General features: G+C 42.0%; 1 protein-coding gene across 3 annotated transcripts in view; it reads right to left on the bottom strand.

Moving 5' to 3' along the window:
* scaper (S-phase cyclin A-associated protein in the ER) overlaps nucleotides 1-14,368 on the bottom strand; it is a 58,374-nt gene that overhangs the window by 43,435 nt on the left and 571 nt on the right. Inside the window, exons 1-13 of one of the 3 annotated variants that reach the window (XM_044356335.1) lie at nucleotides 13,444-13,916; nucleotides 10,272-10,389; nucleotides 9,016-9,092; nucleotides 8,061-8,258; nucleotides 5,413-5,513; nucleotides 4,836-4,952; nucleotides 4,065-4,192; nucleotides 3,662-3,948; nucleotides 2,800-3,150; nucleotides 1,325-1,492; nucleotides 1,150-1,216; nucleotides 930-1,047; nucleotides 491-602 (exon numbers count right to left, since the gene is read on the bottom strand). In XM_044356335.1, coding sequence (XP_044212270.1) covers nucleotides 491-602; nucleotides 930-1,047; nucleotides 1,150-1,216; nucleotides 1,325-1,492; nucleotides 2,800-3,150; nucleotides 3,662-3,948; nucleotides 4,065-4,192; nucleotides 4,836-4,952; nucleotides 5,413-5,513; nucleotides 8,061-8,258; nucleotides 9,016-9,092; nucleotides 10,272-10,389; nucleotides 13,444-13,497 — 1,896 coding nt within the window. In that variant the 5' untranslated portion in view covers nucleotides 13,498-13,916. Of the gene's footprint in view, nucleotides 1-490; nucleotides 603-929; nucleotides 1,048-1,149; nucleotides 1,217-1,324; nucleotides 1,493-2,799; nucleotides 3,151-3,661; nucleotides 3,949-4,064; nucleotides 4,193-4,835; nucleotides 4,953-5,412; nucleotides 5,514-8,060; nucleotides 8,259-9,015; nucleotides 9,093-10,271; nucleotides 10,390-13,443; nucleotides 13,917-14,368 lie in introns of those variants that run through there. The other 2 variants (XM_044356334.1, XM_044356336.1) reach the window with 2 other exon arrangements.

The raw sequence follows: 14,368 nt of genomic DNA, 5'->3' as shown, positions 1-14,368 counted from the left end.
AGACAGTGAAGTGAGAGCAGCAGGAGTGATGGAAATGTAAAAAAAAAAAAAAGAAAAGAAAAAAAGAAAAAACGTATATTAGTAGTAGTAGTAGCAGTAGTAGTAGTATTTTATTCAAAACAGCACAGACAATGGATTCATGATCTATCAGTTGCTACCCTCCTCCAGTGCGTCCACGTGGGGATTAACGTGAATATACACCACTTCATGTATTTATGTGGTTAATCCTGATTTATTCTAGGACTCACTCATCTCGCCATGGTCTGGAGAACAAAAACAAACTTCATAAAAGGCTGCTGATTTTGGCCTGGGGTCTCTCTCACGACTGTCTGCGGCCAGCTGGCCTGGATGCGACTGGAGGGAGGTTATAATATTTGGTGATTCTATCAGGCAGTGTGCTGACAGAATCTCTCGTTGTGAGCCAGTCTGGGCTTTGCTTGCATGGAGTTTCTTTAGGGTGCTTTCTGTCAGCTCAGCATGGCTTACTCACCCTCTCCAAAAGCTTCTGCAGTTTGAGTGTCTTTTCCTCCCGGAGTTTGTCCCTAAGCTGCTGTGCCTTCAGCTGTTTCTCCTCATGTTTCTTCTTTGACTCTGCAATGGTTCTGTCAAAAATATGGAAACAGATCATTCATCTCTCTGTTTCTTTATCAACAATGCGCAAGGCAGCCGGGAACTCTGATAGGCTCTAGGGCCTGTTTAGACGATCTGGGTGGTAAGCTAAGCTAAGAGAAGGTCAGATACAATAAGTGGGCCTTTGACTATCGGGCTGCCGGGTTAAATCCTTGTCATAATAGGATAAGGGGCTGCAAATGAGTAGATTGAGGTGTTGTTCATCAAGGCACTTAACACATAGAGAAGCTGGTTGTGCTGAATGGGTACAATTCAGCATAGATTCAATCAACTACTGCATTTTAAAAAAAAAGTTGCACCTTTTGCGTGACGGTGAGGACAATTTTTCATGCATGTGGATCCCATGTCCAGGAGGTCTGGCAGGTTCCTCTTCTACCATGTCCCCCCATGAGGTACTCTGACGCCATGGCTCCCGAGCTACAGGAAGATAGGCAAAGACAATATATGGACTTCAATACATTTTTTGATATATGAAAAAGAATGAGACTTCAGTTTTCATTTAGATGTGGACCTCCATACCGTCATAATCTGCCAGCATGTCACTCCAATCCATATTGACTCCACATCCTCCATTGCCCATGCTAGCCTGTAGTAAAAAATTTTGTTTTTTTTTTTTTAATATGTGAACTTACAATAAACATCTAAACACAAACTATAACTTGCTGGCAGAGAAAAGGTGCATGATTTATCTTACAGAGAAGTCACTTTCATTGTCAGTCTCCAGGTCGTTGTTCTCAGCTTGAATCTCTCTGGTCAGCTGCTCTTCTTCTGCGATGGCACTAGCAATCGCCTCCTCATTGGCCTTCTCAAGTCGGTCGGCCAGCTCCTCTTTCTTGGCCAAGACCTCTGCCATGGACTGGGGCTGAACACATGGCACAGATACCACCTCACACACACAGCATTTCACATATCATAAATGTTGTGTTGTTCAAACGAACCGAGTGACCAGAAAAACAGAAACCCACTACAACAGTCCTGTAGTAATAATAATAATAGCATTGTGAAACTTCTTGTTGATGATACTGTGTCAAAGAGATGTTTCTAATATTTTACCCCTCTCTAATATAAATTTGGTTGACAGTATATTTGAAGCACCACCACTAGAACAGTGCAGCTGTTTCTATTTTTCTGGCCACTGAGTGTAAATACTTCATGGAGAGGAAATGTGGAAAATATTTCTGAATGAAATTGAATGAAAAACAATCAATGTATAGCACCTATGATAATATAGCTATAAAGGATCAGATTTTACATGGATCTGATTTATGCATGGGTGTGTGATTCAAAGATTGAAGGGAACACCATACCAACCTAATCACAGTTTGTACCACACAATCATCACAATAATCACAAGTGAGGAAGCATTCAAGAGTCATGCAGGGCACATTTACTGTGAGGATGAAGAGATGGTGGAAAGAGGCAACTTCCAGTTGGCAGCCTACTTCAACATTTTAAGTATTTTAGTGGTTTATATTTTATATGTGTCCCTGACATGGCAATAATATGGCAACAAGTCACAGATTACTCATGGCAAGCCACTGCTCTATGTCACCTTATAGAGGTGAATAAGGGAGAGTCTTCTCAACAGTGTAGTTATAGTAGGTGACTCTTACATGAGGCATGTAAAGGAAGGCTAAAGAGTACTGGATCTGAATGTAGCCTGGCCAAGAACAGATTAGAAAACTAGATTGGTGATACATTTTAAACTAAATAACCTTCAGTGCAGATTAGAATTAGAAAAAAATCAGTATCTCACTTGATTAAGTGTATGAAACACTATGGCGTATACTATAAACACTCCATAGTGTTAATAATAATGACAACACCTGAGGTAGGCAAGACAAAGATCTGATCCTGGGTTGAATACAAACTGGATTTTTTTTTTTTTTTTTCTTTAAAGAAGCCAAAATAACTAAAAGAAGGTAAGAGATTATTTTTGGGTAACACCCTGAGAGCACTTGCTGGGGTATAAAAGCCATCTACTCACAGCTATTCTTCACAGTGAATGGTGCTATAACAACACTACACAGAGCTATGCAGCCTTGCCGGCACATTTGGTCTGGAGGTTTCTTAAGATTGACTTTGTTTAGGCGGTGAAGCACCCTTGGGGATCCTGGGCCCCCCCTCCAGCCCTCCCCTCCTTCAAATCCTCCATCTCTCAGCACTCACAGTAGAAAGCTCTGTGGGGTCCAGCACACTCTCCAGTTTCACCGCTGCCATGGGAGTCTCAGCCTGTCCTGGAGCAGATGTGGCCATGCCCTGCGACGCGCCCCCCTCAGCCCCACTGTCCCCCAAGGCCAACAGTGCACTGAGCCCATCCGTCTGGGGTAGATCTGGGGATGTGGAGAGGGCCAGGGCAGGGACTGGGACTGATATGGTAATGTCTGTTGGTGGGATTGTGGCTGGGGATGGGGTGGGCTCTGGGGCTGGGGAAGGGGTAATAGCTGCTATGGGGGGAGGCGCGTCTTCACAGGGTGCGTCGACACACTGCCCCGAGTCTTGTACACTCTCTGCTGGGGGCTGCACCGACAGTCACACACAGACACACGCAAATGCAATTAAAAGACATGCATATTTCAAGCAATTCATGAGAGCAATAACAAAAAAGTCAAACCGGTCAAAAAACTCAACACACAGCTGAAAAACACAAATCATGCAGGGAAGCTGGTACTGACATGCCCTAACCATTCAATTATGATCAAAATAAGCAGATACATTGGAAATACAGATTTGTATTTCAAAATAACTGATGGCTATAACACACTCTTACCAAGTGTGTCCAGAGGCATTGACAGAGTATTTATTTCATGAAAGTGAAAATGGGTTTTCTGCCTCTGAAATGTCAGAGTTACAATCAATCGCCTTAAAGCTGATATGCCTGTCTGGATAGTCTGTCTATGAATATCATGGAGCCCAAAACAAAAACAATGTGGCTGATAAAATGGTCTAGTGTTACTCTGCTCCTTGTGAATAATTGATATCCAGGGAATGCTCTGGGAGAAAGACGTCACAAGGAACTGAACCTCAGTACCTCCATCATGTTCCCGCTGTCTAGTTGTCCAACTTCCTCTAGGGGCTGAGGCTCCGCAGGGACTTGCTGCTCAGTGTCCACCTGGGTTGTGTCCTTGTCCGGGGGACACTGAGGACGGAGCTGTTGCTCTTCCTGTGGTGGCAGCTGTGACTGGTTATCCTTGGCACGGTCCTGTTTTGGTGTGACGTGAGCCAAGACAGGACTGACCTTGGCAACTATGGCAGCAGAACGAGGCTTGGCAGTACGTCCTCGCTGGACAGTCTCCCAGCCCTCGGCATCCTTTTTACCTGGAAAACACATGAGTTTCAATCAAGGAAAACATGATGTCCTACTGTGCTCTCGATGTGTGAAAGAACATGAATTCTCTTAAGAATACAGTCTGTTCAGGGGGGAGATTTCTTACTTGGTTTTTCTACTGGAGAAGTAGTCAGTTGACTGGAGCTAGGGGCCGATTGAGTGCACTTCACTCGGTCTGCCCAGCTGGGGCCTGTGTGGGAGAGCCGGGCTGCAGCCAGTGCAGGTGGTGGACCACTGGATAAGACACACACATCATGCATGAGAGCAAACAAATGAGCACCTTTAGCGACTCCTTTGCCGTCAGCAGGCACAGTTGGATATTTAGTTTTATTACACCATTACATGTCACTGAGCAGTTCCTATCGTTCTGCCTGTCCAAGACACTTTAGCCATCTGAAGACAGCGCCTATCTTAACCTAAGCACTCTCTGCTCGGAGATAGCATGGGACTGTATTGGGCAACAGGCCTCCATCATGATCAATATCCATTTCCTGCAGCATCCGATTACAGAGCACTGCCCATATTGAACCAATGCTTCAGCAGTCTTTAACTGACACTTTCATCTACACCTTCCACTGATTGTATGGCCAAAGAGTGAGAGACTCAACAAATTGCATTAAACAAATGCTTCACTATCAGCAATCAATGGCTCGACTGCTAGATAACAGTCTGCATTTTCCCCTTTCAAAAATAGGCATAGTGCATAATTTCAAATATTGACTGGTTAACAACAAGATGCCTTATGATACTACTTTAATCAAATACAAGTTTGTGTTGATCTTTAAAACTGAATCATGGTGATGAAAAAAAACAAAATGGGGGTAGCTGACAGGCCTTAGTGCACAACTAGAAACAATGACAGTAAAACAGAGCTTACCCAAAGTTGAGGGTGCGACGTGCACCTGGAGAAGGAACCATTCTGTCCGCCGAGGGGCTGGGCATTACATGACGTCCCGGAGACATCTTACGTACCTCCCAGGCTAAAGAGGTAGGCCTGAAAAATAATGTGAAAGTGGTGAACATTTTTTTTAAACTAACACTAAATGCGGTTTCTAGTTGCCAACCACACACACAGGCTCGGCTCATTCTTTTGGTAGATCAGTTGAATAGCTGATTTACTTGCAGCGATTTATGCAATAAATGAGGCATGTGAAAGTTTCAGGTTGTCTTATTGATTAACAGTAAGCTTTAAATGAACAAATTGGGAGGCAGCACTGGGAATTTCATTTCTTAGTCAATTTACGGTTGCCGTGGTCACTGTGTTAAAGAGAAGCCAATAAACTCATGGATCTCTTTGAATTAAAGCCAAGGCTATTGATCCATTCTGTTTGTGACTCAAAGCCAGGGACCAGACACTGGCACTTCCATTTCACCTCGGGGAGCAATTGAAAATGCGCAAGCGAAAGAGAGTGAGAGACAAAGAGAGGCAGTGAGGAAGAGAAACTGAGGATCACCTGTTCTGGGCATCTGTTTTCTCCAACTTCTCTTGAAGCTGGATCCAATCTATGAGAGCTTTGAAATCCCGTACATAGTTGTCCAACATCATCAACACTTCCTAAAGAAAGCAATTACGAAAAGACAGGATGGGGATGGAGTCAAATAAAGAAAGAAAAAGCTAAATCTATTGCATGCATCTCACTTGAGAATATTCATTGCACAACAAAAATGCAAAAATATAAAAATACATACATTCAGTTTCATAAACCCAGAAAATACCGAGACTGTTTCCATAACAGTGTCTGAAAAAAGAAGCACTGAAACATCCATACTATAAAGCAAAACTTGACCTCAATGTAACCATGTTTTCAAAGACTTTGCATTGATAATTTTATATCCATCGGATAATGTAAGCATAAAGTGTTGCATTGTAGTCTTTTCTACTTTGGGCCTGTTTGTGATATTAAATCTTTCTGGGATCATTAGACAACAGAAAAACATATGTGAAATGCTAAAAAAGGACAGACATGCACTTTTTTTTTTTTTTTAACTGAAACCAATAACAGCAATTTTAAATGCTAGTCGAGAGCCCAAATCTGCCATTCAAGTGCTTTTAAAAACAAAAGTGAAATCAGGGATCTTAAGCCCACGCATGTTCATGTGCAAAGGGAAACACTCAATTGAAAAGTTTGACAAAGAACAGAGAAGGCAAGTTCCTAAAAGCAAGTGTCTATTATCTGCACTTGGACTGACTCAAAGTGTTGGTTATCCAGAGGCGGTGGGCTGTGTGGAGCTTTTTCCCAGAGCTCTAATGAAACGGACACAACTGATTGATGGGGAGCGTGAAGGGAGTGGTAATTGAGAGTAAAGCTTCACAGTGCTTTTAGTTAATAGACAAGTCAGGCCAGTGAAAGATGTGTCCAGCAGCAGGTCTGCTGATTAGAGCTGGTTAACAGGCAAGGACCACCGCCATGGCCCAGCGTTCATTTGGTAATGAAGGCCGAGATGGAGAGAGGTTTGCTGCTCCTCTGACAGATAAACCAACAGTGAGTGAAGGCACCATAAAGTGGCTTTCAGCATGTTAACAGGCACACTTACCTAAATACAACCCTCACATAACATTTCATGAGGAATGACAAAATGTTTAACCTTCCAGATGCACTGCCATAAAGAAGAATGGGCAGTAAAAGCTTGTGGTCCATACATAGAAACAAGGATGCACAGGTACAGCCTTTGTTAAAGTCACTGACCTCAAGTTAATAATTCAGTTTTGATTGTTTTATTTTAAGTCATTTAAGACTAGAATAGCCTGTTTGATATGATTTAAAAAGAATTGTCCAACCTCAACCGACTCCAAGCAAACAGAAACACTCAGTACCTTTCTTTCCTGCTGCTCTAGGTGATATGTCTAATAAATCAGGGATGGGATAAATTAACAGTTGATAGGAACTAATTAGATCTGGGGGCTGTGGGTTAAAGAGGTGGGGGCGTTATCAATAAGCATACATGAATCATTCTGCTGGGTGAACAATTTCCCTTTGAGCGGGAAAACATGTTCTATTAGGGGCGGCAATAAGGTTATCTTTCAAAATTACATAAAGCATTACAGTAGCATAGCTTTAGCAGTGAAATCACTTCCTGACAATGGCTGCGTTTATGTCCATAAGTTTTTATGTGGAAAATAGTGAGCCGTTTGTGTGAGAGCACACAATGCAGATTGCCAACAGCTACACTGGGGGATTGTGGCTGGGGGCTATCAGAGCACTCTGCTTCCCCTACCAGATTACTCCATCATCTATCAGTGTCCATTAAGCCCAAACTGGGTGGGATGGGGATTATGAACAGCAACCAGCTCCATGGCCATTAGACAGCATTAGAGTGTAGAGAGATACAGCGGTATGAAAAAGGGGAGAAAAAAAAAAAAAAAAAAAAAAAAAACACCTAGCAGCCAGATGTCTGACACAGGCCAGCTGACAACATCGTGATCACACCACAGGGAGCTGGGCTGTGGCACTGACAGCAAGCCGACCACACCGCAGGGAACTGGGCAACGGTACTGACCGCAGACCGTCACCAGAACCAAGCTCAGCATAATGCAGCATGGCAGGAGAATCAATACAACACAGGACATGCCAGTATGCCCTTGGGCAACATCACAACGTGTCCACTCAAAGGCTGCACCAAAACAAAAACACACAATTCCACAAAACAGAGACCCATGTCAGACATGCTGTTAATGTTATGCCCTTTGCAAAAACCACCACTAAAGATGTAGAAAGAGGGGACAGAAATGGCCAAACCCCATTTCAGCAAATGCTTGATGACCAACACAACACACACACACAATATTGTTGACACTCTGTCATCAATATTCAGTCCAGTCTGCCAGGCCCATGAGAGTCCTGTGATAATTCTCTCACCAGCAAGCCTTCAGAGAGCCCCTCTGACATAAAGCAGAAATCAAAAGGAATGTGAGCTGTGAGGGAGAAATTTTGTTAGGATCTCAATGTCTCCCTCTAGTGTTCATAAATCCTAACACCTTCAGTCTCCACTGAGAAGAAAATCCTGTTTTTCAGTACAGATTATGAGCCCACTGAAACTAGACTCTGCATTTCTGCTGGGGTTGTTTACTGAATTAGTTTTCTCTCCTTAAAAGCAGACTAACCTTGCATTCTACGACACTCTGATCCGATTCACAAGTGACGTAAATCTCGTCCACTGCCCGACGCAGGTTGTCGAAGAGGAACGCCCAGTAGCGTGCTCGCAGGTCCACCTTGCGGGGCTGTCTTGCTTTGGTGGGGCTCTTCTCAGTCGCCTTGTCCAACAAGGCACTAGCTGTGCCTTTACTTTCCACACCAGCATTCTGTGGAGACAGAGCATGGACCAAGTGTGACAATGCCAAGCATATTACAGTGTCGTGTAAGTCTCTAGTTGTTTATATATATAGCAGCAACTGCACTTTTTGCTGTTGGTTTGGACAGGGGGTGCAGCTATCCTATACCTTATATTACCAACCATGCATGTATAGCTAACATAGTACAATTTAGATTTTAACCCTTTCTTGCAATATTGACGCCAAGAATTACTGCAGTGGGTTTATACCAGAATGTGCTACAAAGTATTAAATATTAAAATAAGAAATATCAGTATATTTGGGGAATTCCAGAAAGTAGCTAATTCAATAATTTAGTGGCCCAGTCGATGCTGTCACAGTCATAATGGCCAACCTCATCATATTCTCTGTGTAGCTTGTTGCAATAAACAAGTCTTTTTTTGCCAATTTTGCAACCTCATCCAGCTACAAAACCAGGTAACGGATATAAAGATATGGACTTAAAATGTGAAAAGTTCAGAGATCTGACTTAGGACTGTATTTGGTTCTGTGCAGCAAAGGAATATTCAGGCACTGCACACACTGCAATTGCAGTACTGTTCTTTTGTGAGCTCAGTTTTTCCAAGACTAACTCACACGATGCAAAAACAGCAAGTTGCATTAAAATCACAGATCCATTTGGGGTGAGTTTGCTTTAGAGGATTTAAATGAAGTATGAGGCAAAAGGAAAAAACAAGTGTTAGCTTAGTGTATGGTGCCCTCTAGTGGAAGCAGATGATATACCAACCTGTTTCTTATTCCTTTGTTGCCCAGAATTGATCCTCTGAGCCCTGGAACTGCCACTGGAGTTGCTTTTGGACTTTGCTATGTGGAGAGGAGAAAAAAAACAACCTTACATAAAGTACACTAACTGATGAAATAAACAGAGTTAATAAGCTGGGCTTCAAGTTAACAATCAACATTCTTCTGATAATCTTTGACAAGTATTACCCCTATTGCTGATGAATTCAGATGTCAGAAATGTGCAATAACAATGATTGACTATCCAGTTGCAGAAGATACATGTAAATAGATCAACCTACATGAGACCTTAAACTGGAATATGGCAATTGGAAGATTTCTGGCATTCACGCTTTAAACTAAAGAGCAGCAAAGAAGCCTTAAAATAAAACTACTGAAATGACCCAAAAAGAAGGGAGGGGCAAAGTGAAAGTGAGAAAGTGTGTGGGAGTGTGGGAGGCTGTGGTGGTGGTGGTGGGGTTTCTAAGAGGGCTGACCCGAGAGGAGCCATCTGCACTATAAAGCCTAAATAATGAGGAACAATGCCATGTTATACAGAAAACTATAAAGACAAGTTGAATGTAAACAACTTACTTTAACAGGTTGATCACAATATCATACTGACTAAATACCTAGATCACATAAGCAGAGTGGATTCCACAACTCAAACTTTAATATCAATATCCCATAAAGGATGACCAAGTATCATGCATAAACCTCTTTTAGTGATCCTCAGTTCTCATTAGAGATTTATCAGACTAGCCGTGAGATGAAAGATTAGTATTGTGCTCCAGATTGTATTACAGATGACAGCACTGTCTACATTGGGCATCATCACAGACTGTGTATTACATAACACTGCCAAAGATGGTCTCTGTAATGCTCCAGATAAGCATCTTCCCATGGCCCAAATTCATGACAAACACGCAACACTAACTTCTGCCACAGTACAACAATAAATATTTATTTATCAGGTAATGCTTTTGAGTCCGCCATAATTTTTATAGCATATTAAAACAGTTAATGTTGTCTATGAACAATTTACTTATATTTATTTTGTTTGGTTTGAATTCTTCAACTGTATTTTTTCATTTTTCTATAAAGCACTTTGGTTTGTAATGTAAATAAATTTGACTTGACTAATATTGATATGAACCCATAGCACGTGTGGCAATAATAATGCAATGTACATGCTGCAAAGCAGAGTTAGAGCACATTAGCATGCCCAGAATGTTTTTGTTGTTCTGTGTGCAAGCCACCAACCTTCCTCCTCTTTGTTCTCTAGAGGGACACTCCAGGCAATCAGATTTCGAGCAGCACGGCCCTCTTCAGCAACTATCTTCCGCACTTTGTCATGGCTGTTGGAGCGCTGAAAAGATGCCTGCAGGAGAGATGAAGATTCAACACAATGCAAGATGGTGTAAAGCAGTATGGCATGATATGTGTTACAAATACTACAGATGTGACTAATGAGGAGACTTTAAATCTGATGTGCAACCCAAAACAAGGATTGTATCACATCAGGTCAGTCTGAGGAACTTGATATCTTGCAAAAAACAAACACAAAGTGTCTCTACATTCACTGAGAAGTGTCTTCACATCAGTGGGGGCAAATAATGGACACAAAGCTGAGGGGCATTTACTAAAAGAGGGTATTTAAAATTCATTTTCAAACTTGGTAGGTCTGATGCTATTTTGTATTATTGTTACTGTCAACAAATCCAATGAAAAGATCAAAACCAACAATGAATTAATCCTACAAATAAGAACTCCATGTGTAGTGAAAGCCTGATATACAGTAGCTTATTTCACTGTGCCATAGACCTCCGTATTAAGGAGCTGTAGTTAATTTTTGAACCGATCCCACATACATTGTCTTGGTGCAGTAAGTACTCATTAGTGCACCAAATTTGAAGATGAAAACAGTTCACAATAAATTCTCAATTTACTCCTGTTTTCTAAAAATTAACTTCCTTAACTTCTTCTAGGAAATTACTTACAGCACCAGTCAAACGTTTGGACACACTTTCTCATTCAAGTGAATGGGAAAGTGTGTCCAAACTTTTGACTGGTACTGTACTTTTACAGTTTTTTAAAAATCAAAGTTAAATATATACTTTAATTCTTTCCCCTACCCTGCCACAGATAGGGTGGAGAAGTCGGAAACCAATGACAAGCAGACTAAGACATTGTTAGTTTTGGTCTTTTCATTTGTTGACAGTAACAAAAATATAGGACATTGCCAGCTTTATCCTTCAACACATCATTATAATAGTTTTGCTGGTGAGATGACTGGTAACAGCCTGAAGCGTGAGTATTGTTGCTATGGTTACCTCAATTTAAATACAACTCATAGAGTGATCTAGTACAGCAGTAAAGTCCAGTGTACAGTAATACAGTGTGCTATTAAAGACCCAAAATAGCAAATAATTGTTGTATAACTCACATCATTGTGAATTTTAATTTAATTCAAGAAATCTTAAACAGCACCTGACATCAAAACAGTGTAACACATCTGTAGTCCCTTTGACATGCATTATTCAACCATAAATGCCACAAAAAGCAGGATTGTCCACTGTCCGTAGTAAAAGGATATATCTATCTTATGCCTCATAGTAACTCAAACCTTTTCTGTTCAAAACAAGTTCAACAGAAAACTCAAAATTACCCAAAAGTACCTAATTGCTATTAAAAATTACCCCTTCCATTCCATGAAAAAAGAACACATCATACCACAAAACTCATCACAAAAACTGTTTAAATTATTTGTTCCATCCCCGGTGTGCGGTTGTGAGCTGCGATTGAAGCCGCAATATTTAGCGTTAAGTGTATGTAAGAGGTCTACTGGCACAGACTCTGACAAGAAAACAACTAGAGGCAGAAGCTCTAACCCGCTTTGTGCCCAGCATGCATCATGGTTGACCTACACATTGAATATGCATCAGTGAACTTGACTGTAACCTCGAGTGAAGCAGATACTGTGAACCAAAACAAATGCAGTGGGAAGTCATACATCACATCTTTTACCTATGGGACATTAAGAAGCCCTGTAATGAAGCACGCCATCAAAAATCTCTCTGTATCCCCATCTCCCACACAAACGCTCTGTCACATCACAGTTAGGTCGAAGGGCTTGCGTATTTATGGAAAGCACAAATCTGCTTAACATCCTGTGAGGAATAACAACACCTAAATTTTGCAGTGCACTGACAAAAAACTGACTAAATATTGTGACTTGTGGCAACATGGTTACAAAACACAGAAGCTGATAGAATACCTGGAGGCTTATCATACTGGATCTTCTACTCACTGTGTTCCCTCTCCTTGACGAAGAGCTTGTACCATCTCTGTGCTATTCATAAATTATTTAATCTACCGTTGACTAAAATCCAAACCAAACTTGGCTATTTTGGTCAGACAACTATAAGATGTGGTTTCAGACTTAAAAATACATGGTTACCTGAAACCAACAGAAAAATTGAGAGCCAGTTCTCCTCTTAATAGCAAATGAGTCATGGAACAAACCGTTCTCTCTTTTCCTGGCTGTCTCTCACTAGCACCACTATTCAGACAAGAAAGCTACAGCCAATTTATGTGTCTACCGCATTTGCAAGCAAAAACAAGAGGAATACATTTTGTGTTTTATCCGAGGCAATGCAGGAACAGCAATTAGGCCTGGGTTTGTGTACACATGTCACGTAATCATTTTTTCAGACTATTCGAGGCTAATAGAATAATATTAACATGGCTCACTGGGCGTCACATATGCAGAAACAGCATGCAGGCAGTGTATTGGTCTGATACTATTTAATGTCCCTAAGGGAGATACCCAGCTGACCTACTTTTGGTGAGCAAAATTTTTTTATATGTCGAGTGGACTGCGCCTTATTCTCCCAAGTAGGAAAGAACTACAAAGAGAAAAAAGAACATCAAACAACTCAGACCCTGCGAAAATGAGCAAGAACTAGCGAGTTAGGTCAACATCAACGCACCATCTCTCATCACTATAAATATTTACTCTGTGTCTCCTGGGTTTGGAAGCCAGCAGATGACAGATGAGTGTTGTGAGAATACCTTACCTACTCACAACTGATGGCTAATTGTGTGTAGCAGCCTGAGGCAAAAAAAAGGCTTACAGCAACATTCCCTTGATCCACCTAATCAGCTGCAAACAACCTGTCTCCCCTGCTGAACTAGGAAAAAAACAACACATTGTGGAACGCAACTTTCACTATGTTCTCTGGGCAGGCAAACCTTCCCCATGCACCAGAAAGAGAGATTACTTTCTAGACTGTGCTGAGTAAGGGGCAAGTGCACGGTAAGGTTTTCCTTTTGGCAAGTTTGTGTTGCCACAGATGCGAGTGGCAACACAGTGGGTGAGATCTAGTTCGTTAGGAGAGACACAGAGAAAAGCAAAAGATTAGAGGATACATACAGAATAGAAGTACAGTCTGTAAGCAGGTTCCTCGTCCTTATCCACCCCTGACATACTTTTGCAGCCCACTTCAGGAAACCTGTTCCCCCTCACCAGCAGTGCCAGTTGTACAAGGTGACATCGTCATCTGACAGCAGGACCAAAATAGACTCCTACTGTGTAGTCCACACTGTCATAGCAACTTCCCCAGCTGTGTCAACTCCTCTCCCAGTGGCGATTGAGAGACAAGTGCATAGTAGCCCGGCAGTCCTGCTTTTCACATTGACTATTCTGCCTGTAACTCTGTCTGTAATCTAGCCTGAGCCCTCAGCACTCTGCTGAGTTAGCAGCCACTTCTCGGGCCCAACTCGCTGCCTGCTGCTGTCTATCTATCTGCCTACCACACTGCTCTGCTCCCCACTGCATGCAGCTTCCTATATTTACAGCTTCTCTCCCTGCTCTGCATCAGAGCCCTCTCTCTCTCTCTCTCTCTCTGTTTCTCATCTCTCACTCTCCTTCTGCCACAACACTGTGCAGTCATGTGCACACTGCAGGCCTACCGCTCTGCCCCCCTATCCTGGTGCTGGAAGTGATGAGAGTGTAGCTGCAGGCTAAGGGACAGTGTGTGCTAACTAACTAACGCATGCCCGGCCATGCATTAGCCACACAGCTGAGTGATGCTCTGGATCTGATTGGACTCAGCATTGGATGATTCATATGCTGCTGGAGGACAAAACACACACAAGCCCACATGGTTAGACTGCCTACAAATGGTACAAACTTCCAAGAAGTTGGGACAAATAGGAATTTACTTTAGAAACATTCCTCTTGTTGTCACATTCTTACTTTATTGATAAAATGACAACATATATATAAACCCCATAAGCCACAAGCATCTTCTAACAACTAAGGCCTTTTATCATCATTTGGTAAAAATGCATGAGTG

This window comes from Thunnus albacares, chromosome 7 (assembly GCF_914725855.1).
Source record: "Thunnus albacares chromosome 7, fThuAlb1.1, whole genome shotgun sequence".
NCBI classification, from domain to species: Eukaryota; Metazoa; Chordata; class Actinopteri; order Scombriformes; family Scombridae; genus Thunnus; species Thunnus albacares.
Note: the sequence above shows the minus strand (reverse complement) of the source record. Positions and strands in the feature narration are given on the sequence as shown.